The sequence below is a fragment of the Gavialis gangeticus genome, unplaced genomic scaffold (genome assembly GCF_001723915.1).
Source record: "Gavialis gangeticus isolate Ggan-Ray unplaced genomic scaffold, GavGan_comp1, whole genome shotgun sequence".
Classification (NCBI taxonomy): Eukaryota; Metazoa; Chordata; order Crocodylia; family Gavialidae; genus Gavialis; species Gavialis gangeticus.
This window is the reverse complement of record NW_017729032.1, coordinates 42,885,389-42,898,894: the sequence shown is the minus strand read 5'-3', so window position 1 is coordinate 42,898,894 and position 13,506 is coordinate 42,885,389. Positions and strand designations below refer to the sequence as shown.

The 13,506-nt window shown below is 43.5% G+C and overlaps 1 protein-coding gene across 5 annotated transcripts in view; it reads left to right on the top strand.

The window, feature by feature from the left end:
- The window catches only part of SPATA13 (spermatogenesis associated 13), a 171,102-nt gene that overhangs the window by 141,787 nt on the left and 15,809 nt on the right, over positions 1 to 13,506 (top strand). For 4 of the 5 annotated variants that reach the window (XM_019524487.1, XM_019524486.1, XM_019524489.1 and 1 more), the window contains exons 5-6: positions 9,424 to 9,560; positions 10,187 to 10,366. In XM_019524487.1, the coding sequence (XP_019380032.1) occupies positions 9,424 to 9,560; positions 10,187 to 10,366 (317 nt within the window). Of the gene's footprint in view, positions 1 to 6,184; positions 6,395 to 9,423; positions 9,561 to 10,186; positions 10,367 to 13,506 lie in introns of those variants that run through there. The other variant, XM_019524490.1, reaches the window with a different exon arrangement.

The window sequence follows — 13,506 nt, the reverse complement described above, 5'->3', positions numbered from 1 at the left end:
ATATGTTGGTGCAGGGGGACAGTGACCCTGCTCCTGCCCATTCTGTTGCCCCTCACTGACGACTCACACTCCCCCCAGTCCTGCTGCTCCCCCTCACTCTGGACCCATAGACCCCAGCCCTGCCAGTGGCCCTCACTCCCAAGCAGCAGTACCCTGCCCTCCACCCCTTGTTGGTGCCCCTCACTCCTGACCCGCAGCCCCCTGGTGCTTCCAGTGCCCTGCACACTCAACTCAGTCACCCACCTGGTCCCCTGTACCACTCACTTCCAACCCTCAGCCCCTGCCCTCCCCCACCCCCCAGTCCTGCTGGTGCCTCTCACTCCCAACCATTGCAGTCCTCTTAAAAAAGAAAAAAGATGTGTATGCACAGTAGAAACTAGGGATGCTCCTCAAGGAGAACTATACAACAGTGGCCAACACTTGTAGGGAAATGATCAGGAAATCCAAGGTGGCAACAGAGTTTATGTTAGCTACAGGAGTCAAGGATGATAAGAAGTCCTTCTTTAGGTATGTAGGCAGTCGAAGGAAAGCAAATGGAGGTGTGGGACCCCTGCTTAACACCTTGGGGAGCTAGTAACGGACATTCATGAAAAAACTGAACTCCTGAATGCCCACTTTGCTTCGGTATTTCACCGGACCATGGGGAAAGTCAAGTGAGATAAGGCTCATGAGGGATATGCTGTGACTGACAGCCTCCCCACTGTGGATGCTGAGTGGCTGCAATACCAATTAGAAAAGCTAGACATTTATAAGTCAGCAGGACCAGATGGACTTCATCTAGGAGTGCTGAAGGAGTTGGCTGAGGTTATTGCGGAACCCCTGGCAAAACTCCTTCAGAATTCGTGGTACATGGGGGAAATCCCTGAGGATTGGTAGAGGTCCAACATTGTGCCCATCTTCAAGAAGGGGAAGAAGGAGGACCTGGGCAACTATAGGCCAATCAGCCTAACCTCCATCCCAGGAAAAATCCTGGAAAAGCTCATTAAAGAATCTGTGTGATATGCTTGCAGAAAGTAAGATTCTGAACAACAGTCAGCATGGCTTTGTCATGGATAGGTCTTGTCTTACCAATTTCATCTCCTACCACCAGGTCTCTTGCCACCTGGACATGGGAGGCATGGTACCTATATACCTAGACTTCAAAAAGGCTTTTGATCTCACAATATCCTTGTGGGAAAACTGGAAGACTATGGGCTCAGCTGCTTAACGGTTCAGTGGGTGGGAAACTGGCTACAGGATAGGACCCAGAGAGTTCTCAGGAGTAGATGTGTCGTCCTGGCACGAAGTGGCCAGTGGTGTCCCTCAGGGGTCCGTGCTTGGACTGGTGCTTTTCAACATCGTTATCAATGATTTGGATGGGGGAGTGAAAAGCTCTCTGGCCAAGTTTGCGAACAACAGTGTGGTCACGCCAGAAGATAGGCTGCTGGACAGGCTCAAGAGTTGGGCGGACTGAAATCTGATGGAGTTTAACACTTCCAAATGTACGGTGCTCCATCTGGGGGCAAACAACCCTTAACATACATATGGGCTCGGTGGTGACAGCTTGACTTGCACCACGGCCAAAAGGGACCTACGGGTAATGATTGAGTATCATATGAATATGAGCTGTCAGTGCAAGGCCCTGCCCATTCTGGGCAAACAGCACATTGGCATGCATCAACCGATGCATCTCATGTAAAACTAAAGAAGTGATACTCCCACTGTACTCACCACTGGTGAGACCACAGTTGGAGTACTGCATCCAGTTCTAGGTGCTGCACTTCAATAAGGATGTGGAAAAACTTGAAAGGGTCCAGAAAAGAGCCACCCGTATGATCAGGGACTTGCAAGGCAAACCATATGAGGAAAGGCTGAGGGACCTGGGCCTCTTTAGCCTAAGGAAGAGGTTGAGAGAGGCCTTGATAGCGGCTTACCGCTATATTAGAGGAGTGTGTCAGGAGCTTGGTGAATAGCTGTTCACTAGGGCACCCCTGGGGAAGTGCAGGACTAATAGATGCAAACTCCTGGAAGGCTACTTCAGGCTTAATACCAAGAAAAACTTTTTCACAGTCGGGGTGTTCAGACTGTGGAATAAACTCCCTCCAGCTGTGGTGTAGTCACCTACCCTGGAGGTTTTCAAGAAAAGACAAGACAGTCACCTCACTGGTCACCTAACCTCATTTGTCTTCCTGCCTAGAACTGGGGGGCTGGACCCAGTGATCTGCAAGGTCCCTTCCAGCCCCTAACAATCTACAAATCTATGAAATAATCACTCCCCTCAAGCTGTTGGCAACACTCCTACCAATGCAGCCCAGTATGCCATTAGCCTTCTTTGCAACAAGGGAATGCTGTTGGCTTATATTCAGCTTATTGTCCAATGTAACCTCCATGTCCTTTTTTGCAGAGCTGCTGCTTGGCCAGTTGGTCCCCAGCCTATATTGGTGCGTGGGATTGTTCTGTCCTCAGTGCAGGACTTTGTACTTGTCCTTATTGAACCTCTTGAGACTTATTTGGTCTAGTCCTCCAGTTTGTCAAGTTTTCTCTGAATTCTAGCCCTACCCTCCAGGATATCTATTATTCCCCCAAGCTTGGTGTAATCTGTAGACTTACTGAGGGTACACTCCATCTCATCTTCCAGGTCGTAATGAGGATATTGAAGAAAACTGGCACCAGGACCAACCCTAGGGCACTCCACTTGATACTGGCTGCCAACTAGACATTGAGCCATTGACTACTACCCTGTGAGCCCAGTGATCCAGGCAGTCTTCCATCCAATCCATACTTCCTTAGCTTGCTTAGCTTCTTTAGCTAAGGTTTCTTGCTTACTCATTTATAGTACATTTATTATGATGATTTATTCATAGATTCATAGATTCATAGATTAAGGGTCGGAAGGGACCTAGTAGATCTTCTAGCCCGACCCCCCGCCAGGGTGGGAGAACAACAAAAAAACCCCAAAAAGAGAAACGGGACTCAAATGAGTCCAGCCAGGTAGGCATCCAGCCTCTTCTTAAAGACCCCCAGGGTAGGGGCCAGCACCACTTCCCTTGGAAGTTGGTTCCAGCTCCTAGCCGCCCTAACTGTGAAGTAGTTCTTGCGGATGTCCAATCTATACCTCCTCTCCATCAACTTGTGCCCATTGCTCCTTGTTATGCCAGCGGGCGCTAGGGGAAACAGCGTCTCCCCCAAACCCTTCTGGTCCCCCCTAGTGAGTTTATAGACGGTCACCAGGTCCCCCCTCAGCCTTCTCTTGTGGAGGCTGAATAGGTTCAGGTCCCGCAGTCTCTCACTGTAGGGTCTGCCCTGTTGTCCCCGGATCATGCGGGTGGCCCTCCTCTGGACCCTCTCCATGTTGTCCACATCCCTCTTGAAATGGGGCGCACAGAACTGGACACAATACTCCAGCTGTGGCCTGACCAGCGTCGCGTAGAGGGGGAGGATCACCTCCTTGGCTCTACTCGAGATGCACCTGTGGATGCACGACAAGGTCTGGTTAGCCCTGCCAACCATGACCTCGCATTTAAAGTCTCTGCTATGACTTTCAGGCTGACAGCTGAAGTAAAGCCAAATCTCCTGAGCCTTTTGGAGGCAGACCTGAAGCTGTGAGAAATCCCTTCCCTTAAAAAAAAACAAAAACAAAAAAACTGGTTCTAAAGCTCAGAGCCTGAGTATAGCCTAATATGCTGAGAACATTTTCATTTCTGTATTTATATGACTAGTGGGGCAGCACATATGTTTTGTCTATCTTCCTGGATGCTATATACAGCAGGATGAATTGATTCAAATCACCAAGTGGAAAACCTTATTTAAATCAGTTATTTTAAACAGCTTTCCCCTCATCCCCTCCATTTTTCAGTGTTTTTTTAAGAAAGGTGCTTTTTGATTGGTTGGTAAAACTATTACAATGGATTTACAACTAATACAGCCTTTTCACCAAATGTTGTGCATTTTACTGCCTCAGAGAGTACATTATAATTGCTTTTGTTTATGTAATAATTTATTGTAATATTTTCAGATTCTTATTAATTTTATTTGTTAAAGTGATGGAAAATGGTGATATATTGCTGATTACTAGAATATTAAATTTTTGCTCCTGATTTTCATCTGGCAGCTTCATTAGGATTTCATTAAACAAAAGACAGATTAGACAAGTGGTTGGCAATCTTTTGCCATCACAGGCCAGAGCTTGTGTCCCAGTATCCTTGCAGGACAGAAGTCCCCTCCCTCCCCAGTTCCAAGCAGCCAGTTGCTGGATTCTGAGACTCTCTGCAGCTCCACAGCAGAGGGGAACACTTGCAAGGATATGAGCAATATGGTGTAGCTCTGTGATACTACATTGGACCTCTCGGGGCTGAATCGGACCTCTTTGTGGGTCATTTCCAGCCTGCAGGCCATAAGTTGCTGACCCATGGTATAGAACAGGGATATTTATTTCGAACAGGTATATTTAAAAAGAGAGAGAAACTCTATAAGCCCTGCTCAGGTGCCAGTGCCAAGTTACATGCTCTCATTGTGCCTCTACCCAACCTGAGCCTTCCTTCATGCATCCTCATGCAGGCCGGTGACATCACTTAGATTTTTGTGTATCTGATTGGGCACTCTTTTAATTTTGCCCCCACAGACCCTGATCCACTACTGCTTCTCAACATTATTCTCTGTTAGTCAGACAGGGGTCAGGCCCCTGTTTGTGCTTTGTGTCAAGACAGAGACACTTGAGAATTTTGTTAGTCTCATCTTTTGTGGCCAACAGCAACTCCAGCAGGTATTTTGGGTTCCCTGGTCAGCACAGTACATTGTTTAGTTTTTCTGGAATAAGCATTTTTCAGAATTTCCCATCAACAGAAGATGTAAAAAGTCTGATTTTTCTACTGAGCTGGAAGGAAAAAAATAATTGGAATACGATAATTTGCATATAGTGCAAATTCCTTTTATTCACCAACTCTGTATGTGTATTCTCTAGCCACCAATTCTAGAACTGAGTCTTTGAATGATTTAAATACAGGAAGTTTTCTGCAGATGCCTTGTTTTTTAGTTGTTTATTGATTTATATTTCAAGACATGCTCTGATATTTTTATGTTAATATGCTATATATGTTTTTTATGATTATACTATAGCTTATTGAAACTCTGCTTATGTAGTAAATCTTTTCCAGCAGCGGCTAATGGGGCAGTTCAGTAATTCAGAGAAAGGTGTATTTTTCATCTCCACTGGTTGCCTTCAAAGTGCAGCAGAGCCTGGACTTTATAAAAAAAAGGCAGCATTAATATTGCAATGCAATGTTTGCCTTTTCATTCGGTTTCTGAAGCAGTGCTATAAGAAACCATGTGATTTTAGTGGGTGTCGGGATATTGCTGTGTGCAAAGTGCCTCAAGGGCTTTCTGAGAATGTCACTGGAGAAATCAGTCCCTGGTTAAAGAATTGACACAGCTAAACAACATTATTTCCATATAGATAGTGAGAACTTCTCTGTGTAGGATTTTTGAGACCATAGCAATACAGTGCTGTGACTTCAAAATATTTGGAGGTGGGGTGCAACTTTTATTTTCTGTTTTTGTACCAGCTTGTAAAATATTACTAATACAAACGCAGGTTGCTTAAATGTGGTGTGACAGAAGCAAGTCTTGCTTTTGCCTCCAGGCTGTGGAACTTGTGTGGAAAAATTAGCTGATGCCTTGGCTTGGGTGACAATGTAGTGTTATCCACTTGTGACCTAACACATGTAACAGAATTTAATTGTGAAGTAACAGCAGTCTTAAATAGCTAGGTAGAAACACCTTTGGGGCACGTAACACCTTACATTCTGGAAAAATATTATAAATGCACAGTGTGTTGCAAAGCAGAATCATTTTTCGTACATGACAAGGAGAAATCCCAGCTCCCACTTTTCATTTAACAGACTTTTCCTGGGAAGTGGAGTAATTTGAATTTAGATTGAAACTCTAATTCACATTTAGCTGCTTTAATTAAAAGTAGCAAATGTACTCTTTGGCACTGAAAGCACTTAGAAACATTCCTCCTTCAGTGTTATTAACTACATTGTTGTAGACTGTAAGTACATTAGGATTGAACACTTTATATACAGGTTTTGTTTCTTTTCTGTTACTTCCTCCCTAAGGGTACCCCATGATGTCACTGAAGCACTAAACTCACAGCTACACTGAAGGGTGAGTGAGCTGTCAGTTTCTAAGTAGGCTCTGGCCTGATCTGCACATACTGAAGCTCAAAGCAATGAATAAGCTGTTTCTGCATTTTCAGTAGCTCAAAGCCTTTATGGTTCTCCGGGAACCTTTTACGACTGAGCTTCACCATTTAAAGGCCAGTCCCCTGCTCTGTATGTTGTTTTGGAAGGCATCATGGTAGCCAGGGGGGAAATGGCACGGTTTTGGAGTCTGGAGAGCCTTCAGATGGGTATGTGTGAGTAGAAGATGCATTCTATTTATTCTTTTTGGTTTAAGATTAGTAACTGCTACAGTCACTAGGCTTGATTCTGTTCATACTTGTGTTGTTGTAAATCACGTTGATTCTGCTGTGTTCAACAGTCACACCAGTAGAAAGCCAGTGTGTGTCAGAATAAGGCCCACATTGCCTTTTAAGTTTCTGCAGTCTCCTTTTTTACTCAGAGATAGCTCATTGGTATCTGTAGCGTGTTTACTTCTGTCAGTAAACACTGGAAGAATGGATGCTGAGAAGAGATGACTGATTTTTGTTTGAGATTTACTTATCAAGACACTGAAAGTTTGTTGACTGGGGAGGAATAACAAACAATTACCAGACCCAAACTTGTGTTAATTTTTTATCTTTAGTTCAGTAGTTTGAAGTATTTGCATCTACTGTCTCTGCCATAAAAAAACAGCAGTCAGTAGTGATATTACAATGTGCCTTGCAAAAATGAGCTTCAGGATAAAACCTGCTATGATACCTTAGGCTAAGGGCTGATTTTCATTTATTATTTATTTACAGGTTTTTAAGAAAGCAGTTCCAGTAAATTTTACATTATAGGAGTAACTGTTTTAAGGGTTTCTCTGTGTTTTAACCCTATGACTAATAAATCTTAACTTTCTAAACAGGAAAGTTGTAGCCTTTCCGGCTAGTGCTCTGATGGTATTTAATATAAGTGAGGAGTTTGAAAAGTAGGGGGATTGGTACAGTTATCATGCTTTATTACACCAAAGCTAGGGGCAACATTTTGAAGAAAAAATCACCAAGAAAATGTTTTAGTTGATCCCTGTATCCTTTAGTCTTGCTCTTGAAAAGATAGTGTCTGCATAATAAAAACTGCTAACAGTAGTAGAGATGCATCACTAGTCACAAAGTGACTGTCGCTAGTATAGACAGGGCTCAGATGCTTTTACCACTGCATCATGAAAACCTAGAGGGCTAGAGATGCTTGGTCCTTGTGGAGATATAAGGGGCAAGGAGTTATTTCCTTTCCACTCATGCATCCCCAGTCAAAGGTAAGGAACATTCATAGTCCTTGTGATCACACACGAGTAGGGGCAGGGAGCAGTACACATAGATTCAGTGAGAGACAGGGCTCTGGACTTGCCGCCTTGTCTCACCAGTCAGTGGACACAGCAGGCTACAAAGTGCTGCAGGCACATTCTTTCATGCATGCCTGAGAACCTGAGGTGGGATTATGCTTTCTGTGACACAGTCCCTCCTGGTGCTCACTGAGTGGCATTACAGTCCAATGCAAGGACTTTACTGTTAGCAGCTTACTTAGAAAAAGGGTTGTGGCTTGTTTATCAAATGAAATATGTTATTAGTATTGTGTATGTGACAAAGTATAATTCCTGGTAGAATTTAATGGCTTAGTGTATTTGACCCAACTTCCAAGGAGAAGCTCAAAATACTCATGAGCCTTCTGAATGTAACACTTGTTTCTCTAGCACTCTCTCAAAGCCCTCTCCACACTGTAGACCTGACTTCCTTGCCCCTATCTGGTTGGTTCAGTCTCTGCCCCCTTCACTTGCACAGATCCTGGGTTCATATATGTGACATTATGATGGAGAAAAGGGTGGATGTTCCAAACTGTAATCTGTTTTGATGGATTTTTGAAGATAAAAGGCTTCACAGCTCTTTAACAACATGAAGAGACTTTATAATTTACATCCACCTGCATCCAATTTGAAGTGTCTTTTACATTGTCAGAGAAGTGTTAGGCAGCATTAGTGTAAATGAGAATCAGGCTGCAAGCCAGTGGGCTAACTTACCAGCCCCTGTACCAAAGACCATTCACCAGCCACAGGATTTCAGACCCTTTCACTTCAGGGACTTTGGTTTATTCTTTCAAAATAACCCAGATTCAATATAGCCCTCATGTTCCTTTCCTCTGACCCTGGGTCTTCTAGCCACCAGTTAGACTCAGCAAACCATCTGCCTGAGACTCACTGGGATGTGTGTAAGTCAGTTTGGTGCTGATGAGTTATTTCCTGTCTTCTTGAGGACCAAATTCTCTTCAAGCCTAACAATCTTGAGAGACGACTGACTATTTGTAGGTTGAGCTAAATCCCCTTAAACAGCCAGCCACCAGTGATGCAGTCTCTTATACTCCAGCCTTACAACTTGTTAATTCTGGTTGCTTCAGAGGAGTTACTCCTAGTTTGTCTGGGTGTATAAATAAAATGAAAATCATTCTGTGTTAAAGCCAGCTGAGAACTTTTGACAAAACAATTTTTGTCAGAAGGTGTGTAGTTGTCCAACTCAAACCTTTTCTGTTAAAAGGGTCTGGTTAGGGCAAAACCTTTGTGAGGTTTTGCCTAAAGTCTAGGGTGGAAAAGCAGAGGCCCGCATTATAACCCTGGCCCAGTAGTGTTGACACTTGTCTAGGTTGCAGGAGACATGGAAGTGGATTTAGACTTGCTCCTTGAACCTGAGTCTTCATATCCCAGGTTATTGCACTAACATTAAGCCACTCTCAGTCTGGTCCAATGAATTTAGACAAATTCCAACAGGAGAGATTTAAGAGAGCTACCCCAGAAAGCCCAAACAACAGGGCACTCACCTGGGATATGGGATGCCTCATTGAACTCCATGCCCTGGATCAGCTTCTTTCATATATCCCAGGTCACTGTTGAAACAGTTGTCTCAAGTTGGCTATCATTCTTTCTTTCTCTCTCTGCATGTCCTCCTGCTTCCTCCTTCACCCTGTACCCTTGCCTCCCACCCCCATCCACCACAAAAAAAAAAAAATCCAAAGGTCTCTTGCAATAATTATTAAAGAATAGGAAACAAATTTCTCATCTAGCTCTTATTGTGATAAACAATCTTTGTTGTTGTTCATAGAAAAGGCAAAGGCACTCTTTATTTTTGTTTTCTCCTCTTTCTGGTTTTACGTTTAATTTTTTTATTGAGTTGTTGTTGTTGTATAAGAGCTTCTCTGAAAGGGCTTTGACTGAACTAATTTACTTTCTGTTTCAAGCCTGTCATCTTTTTTGTTTTAGTTGCTGCAGATGGTGGGACTGAATCTTCTGCCTTAGTTGATGACAATGGTAGTGAGGAGGATTACAGTTATGAGGAACTTTGCCAAACCAGCCCTCGATACCTACAGCCTGGAGGGGAACAGCTAGCAATTAATGAGGTAACAAGCGGATGCATTCCAGTATGTCTACCTTCTCAGTTTGTATGAGGATAGAGTGTGTGTTTTTTATATACAAGCACAGAAATGTGGGGGTCAAGAATCTAGACCATTTTGCCATGGTGTGGTTTCTCAGACTAACAGCTATGGCTGCTTGCAGACATTAAAAAACAAAACAAAAAAACTGTGGTTTACTTTCAACTGGGTGCGCCCCCACCCTGAGCCCAGTGCATGCCTAGAAGAGGCAGCACATTAGTTGGACCTGACTCTTTCAACGTCTGTATAGATCGGGTGCTTTAGTGGGGGGGGTTTGGCACTTTTACCTAAAGCTGATACATTAGATAAAAAGCGGCAAAAAGCCCTGTTGAAGCACCCGATCTACACAGGAGCTATACAGATATATATGTGTGGAGCCGGGTCAAAGTAACACTCTGCTTCTCCCAGTAAAGTGCGGGTTGTTTTTTTTTAACATCTGCAGGCAACCTATATGAGCACAGATGTCTTGGATCTGGGTTATTTCTCTCCATTTATAGATTTATGCTTTTTTATTTTTCTAGCAATTTGTTGATTGGTCTTTGTTCACTGATGAACCTTCTCGTTTGCAAACCCTTTTTTTCCCTCTTTTTCAGCTGATAAGTGATGGCACCATTGTCTATGCAGAAGCACTTTGGGACCATGTGACTATGGATGATCAAGAGCTAGGCTTTAAAGCTGGAGATGTCATCAGAGTTCTTGAAGCTTCCAACAAAGACTGGTGGTGGGGAAGAAATGAAGACAAGGAAGCCTGGTTTCCAGCTAGTTTTGTCAGGGTCAGTAATTCTATTTTGTTTTGTTTTGAGTCTAGTGAGGGACCCAGTGCACCACAGCATTACTCCAGCTTGTTAGTAAAATACCAGCATAATAATGATCCATTTCACTTTGTTAAATATTATTTTACAGTGTTAAATAGGAATTAAATGCTCATTTTTTATTTCCCCATTTCAAAAAGAGTGCTCCACATCAGGTGTAGAATTGAAATGGAGGGCCCAATTCTTCATTTCCTTGCATCTAAAAATCAGAATTGTGATTCACATTTTTTAGAGGCATACATGACTATGCAAAGGTCAAATAAGAAAAAAAAATATTGGCTCAAAGATTAGTAATCTTCTCTTCCATGAATTACCTTCCCTTGCTTTAAGTCTGTTGAAATCAAAAGAATGCCACAAATGAACATGAGGACAAAACTAATTGATCATTATTTTTATTTCTGCTGTCTCATGGAGGTGAAAGTGTCAACCAACGTGCTATGCAGGTGGGCAGTACAGACAGAATGAGCACAGAAGTTTTGAGGGAGGATGTGGGGGAACTGCTCTACCCATCCCTTGATATTGTAGAGATGTTCTGAGAAAATACTTCCAGACCTGTTTTGTAGGAGTTCTGTTCACAATCTGAACCCTATATTTGAAGTTCAGCCAGGAGTCTCATAACAATACAACTCCTGAAAGCATTAAAAGCTATAGCTATATTGTATTATTTATAATATGATGCAGAGTCCACAGTTGAGACAGGCCTCCCTGGGTGAGGCACTGTATGAAAGGTACTCATCCCGCACGCAGTGGATTACAGTCTAAGTAGGTATGTCAGCAGAAGGGTGGGAGGAAGGAGATGGTGTTTGCCCTACCATATGGGATGGGAGAGTCCTGGATTCTGGTTCCTGCTCACAGAATTATTTATGTTGCTGTTGTTTTTTATCCAAGTACCTCATCAAGTAAAATGCAGAAACAGTTCTAGAAGTAGGAGCTAGAATACTTTCCCCTCCCTGTCCCCACTCCATCAGAGAAGTGCCCTTACCACTGGGCTTCAGAGCTGGGTCCTTCTTGCTTGTTTTCTTTATGACCCCATGGCTTCTGCACCCTTGACTACTCCATGGCTCCACTTCAACCGCAGCAGTGGAGGTTGTTCCCAACCAACCTATTTTGTCGGCTGGTGCTTACGGCATTCTCCTCAGGAGTGGGAGATACTGTTTTGAGTTCTGCCAAGCTGAAGAGGGCTCTAACCCAGGTCTTCTACTTCCTGGACAAGCATCCTAGCCACTAGGTGTAAAATGCGGGTGCCCGCACAATTTTGGTATTTGCCAACAGGGGAGGGACGTGGGCATCAGGCAAATACTGAAGTTGATGAAATTCTAGGCAAATTATTAAATCTGACTTCAAGAAAAAAGTGTTTTTGAATTTTTTGATTTCAGATATCAATGACAGTGCTCTGTTTCTTAGGAAAGGGACAGGTACACTGTGAAAAGGGGAAAGAAATGGCTGTCACTTATTTCATATCAGTGTCATCCTGATTTAACATGAGTAAAAAAGCCATAGCGTATTTATCATGGCTTACAAGTGAACACCAGCAGTAGCTGGCCTCTATGAGAGGCTCTTTTCCCATATGTATGCACACACTACACACACCTTCCCAAAAATCAGGCCACCAAAATTGGGGTGCATGTCCTAAGTGGGGAAGCTGTTTGTTTTTTTTGCTGGAATAGAAGCATGAAGACACTGTGCTGAAAGATGGCTGCCAGTTTCTCTTTGGATTGGCAAGCAGGAGGGGTGGAATCCAGTGTTAACCCTTTGACAACTGCTCTCAAATTGGCAACTGAGCAGCCAAATGAGCAGTGAAAAAAGTGCTGCCAATTTGGGATGGGCTGTGAAAGGGCTAACACTGAACTTCATCTCTCTTGCTTTGCTGTCCCAGAGAGAAGCTGACAGCCATCTTGCACCACAGCTTCTCCATAAAAAAGCCAGCTCTGGACCACGACTTTGAGATACTCTTTTTTTTTTTTTTTTTTCTACCTTCTGTCTTCCAAAAACAAAGTTGATGTTTTATATGGGGGCATGTGGTAAGTGAGAAAATATGGACATGTGGCAAAAAATAGAGACAGCTCCACATGATGTGCCTGGGATGCTACAGTGAGGAGGGGCCTTATAAATACCAGTAGTAAGTAGTATAACAATTGGTGGACGAGTGGGGCATAAGCCTCCAGCACTGCTGAAGGTGGGTGGTGTGCCTCACCCTCCCATCCCCCCTTTCCTTCCTCCCTTTATCCACACATTCCATCTTACCCTTCAGTGGCTTCAGTTCTGGCTCTAGCAGCAGGGAGGGCAGAGAAGCAGCATGTGATGTAGGAGCCATGGCCAATGGTTTGTTGTTGCTACACCTCCTATTTTTGCCAGTGAAAACTGGTGGTTTTTAGCCACTCAATGTGCGAGTTAGTGGCAAGAAAAGAAAAGGAGGTTTATCACTTTCAGCAGCAGTGAACCTCCAGCTGCTGTTCCTGTACTACGGCTGCTGTTCTGCTATCCTAGAGCTGGAGTTGCTGCTGGGAAGGTGCAAAGCCAGGGGGCAGTACTGCATGGGGCCCGTACTGGCTAGTTATGACTCTGAATACCAACAATGAAAAAATGGGCTCTTTCCTAATACTTCTTCAAGTTTGGGCCTGTTTTGGAGACCTGTTGTTATCATCAGGGATCTTGGTTTTCTCTGATAAAAAATTGCAAAGTCTCTAATAAAAACACCACAAATGCTCTGATTAAAAACCCCCAAATCTGTGATTAAAATGAAAGGCCACCAGTGCCTCGATCACTATAATAGAATAAATTCTAAATAGCTATATATTTTGGCATTTGATTTTGGGTTTTTCATCATGGAAAATCAGAGCTCCTGCTGAAACCACTCTGTACACCCCAGGAAATTATGTCCAGAAAAACTCAAAATTATGTAAAATTAATCACTTGTATGTTTTTTATAAATTAAACTAAATACAACACTATTTGAACCTTCCTTAGAAATATATGCAGGTACTTTGTATGGTTGGGGAGTGTGAGGTGTGTGTGGGAGAATTTTTGAAGGTGTGGGGTTGTGGGGGGGTGCTGGTATGGGAGTATGTGGGGTTTGTGGGGGACTGTGAAGGCGTGGGGGG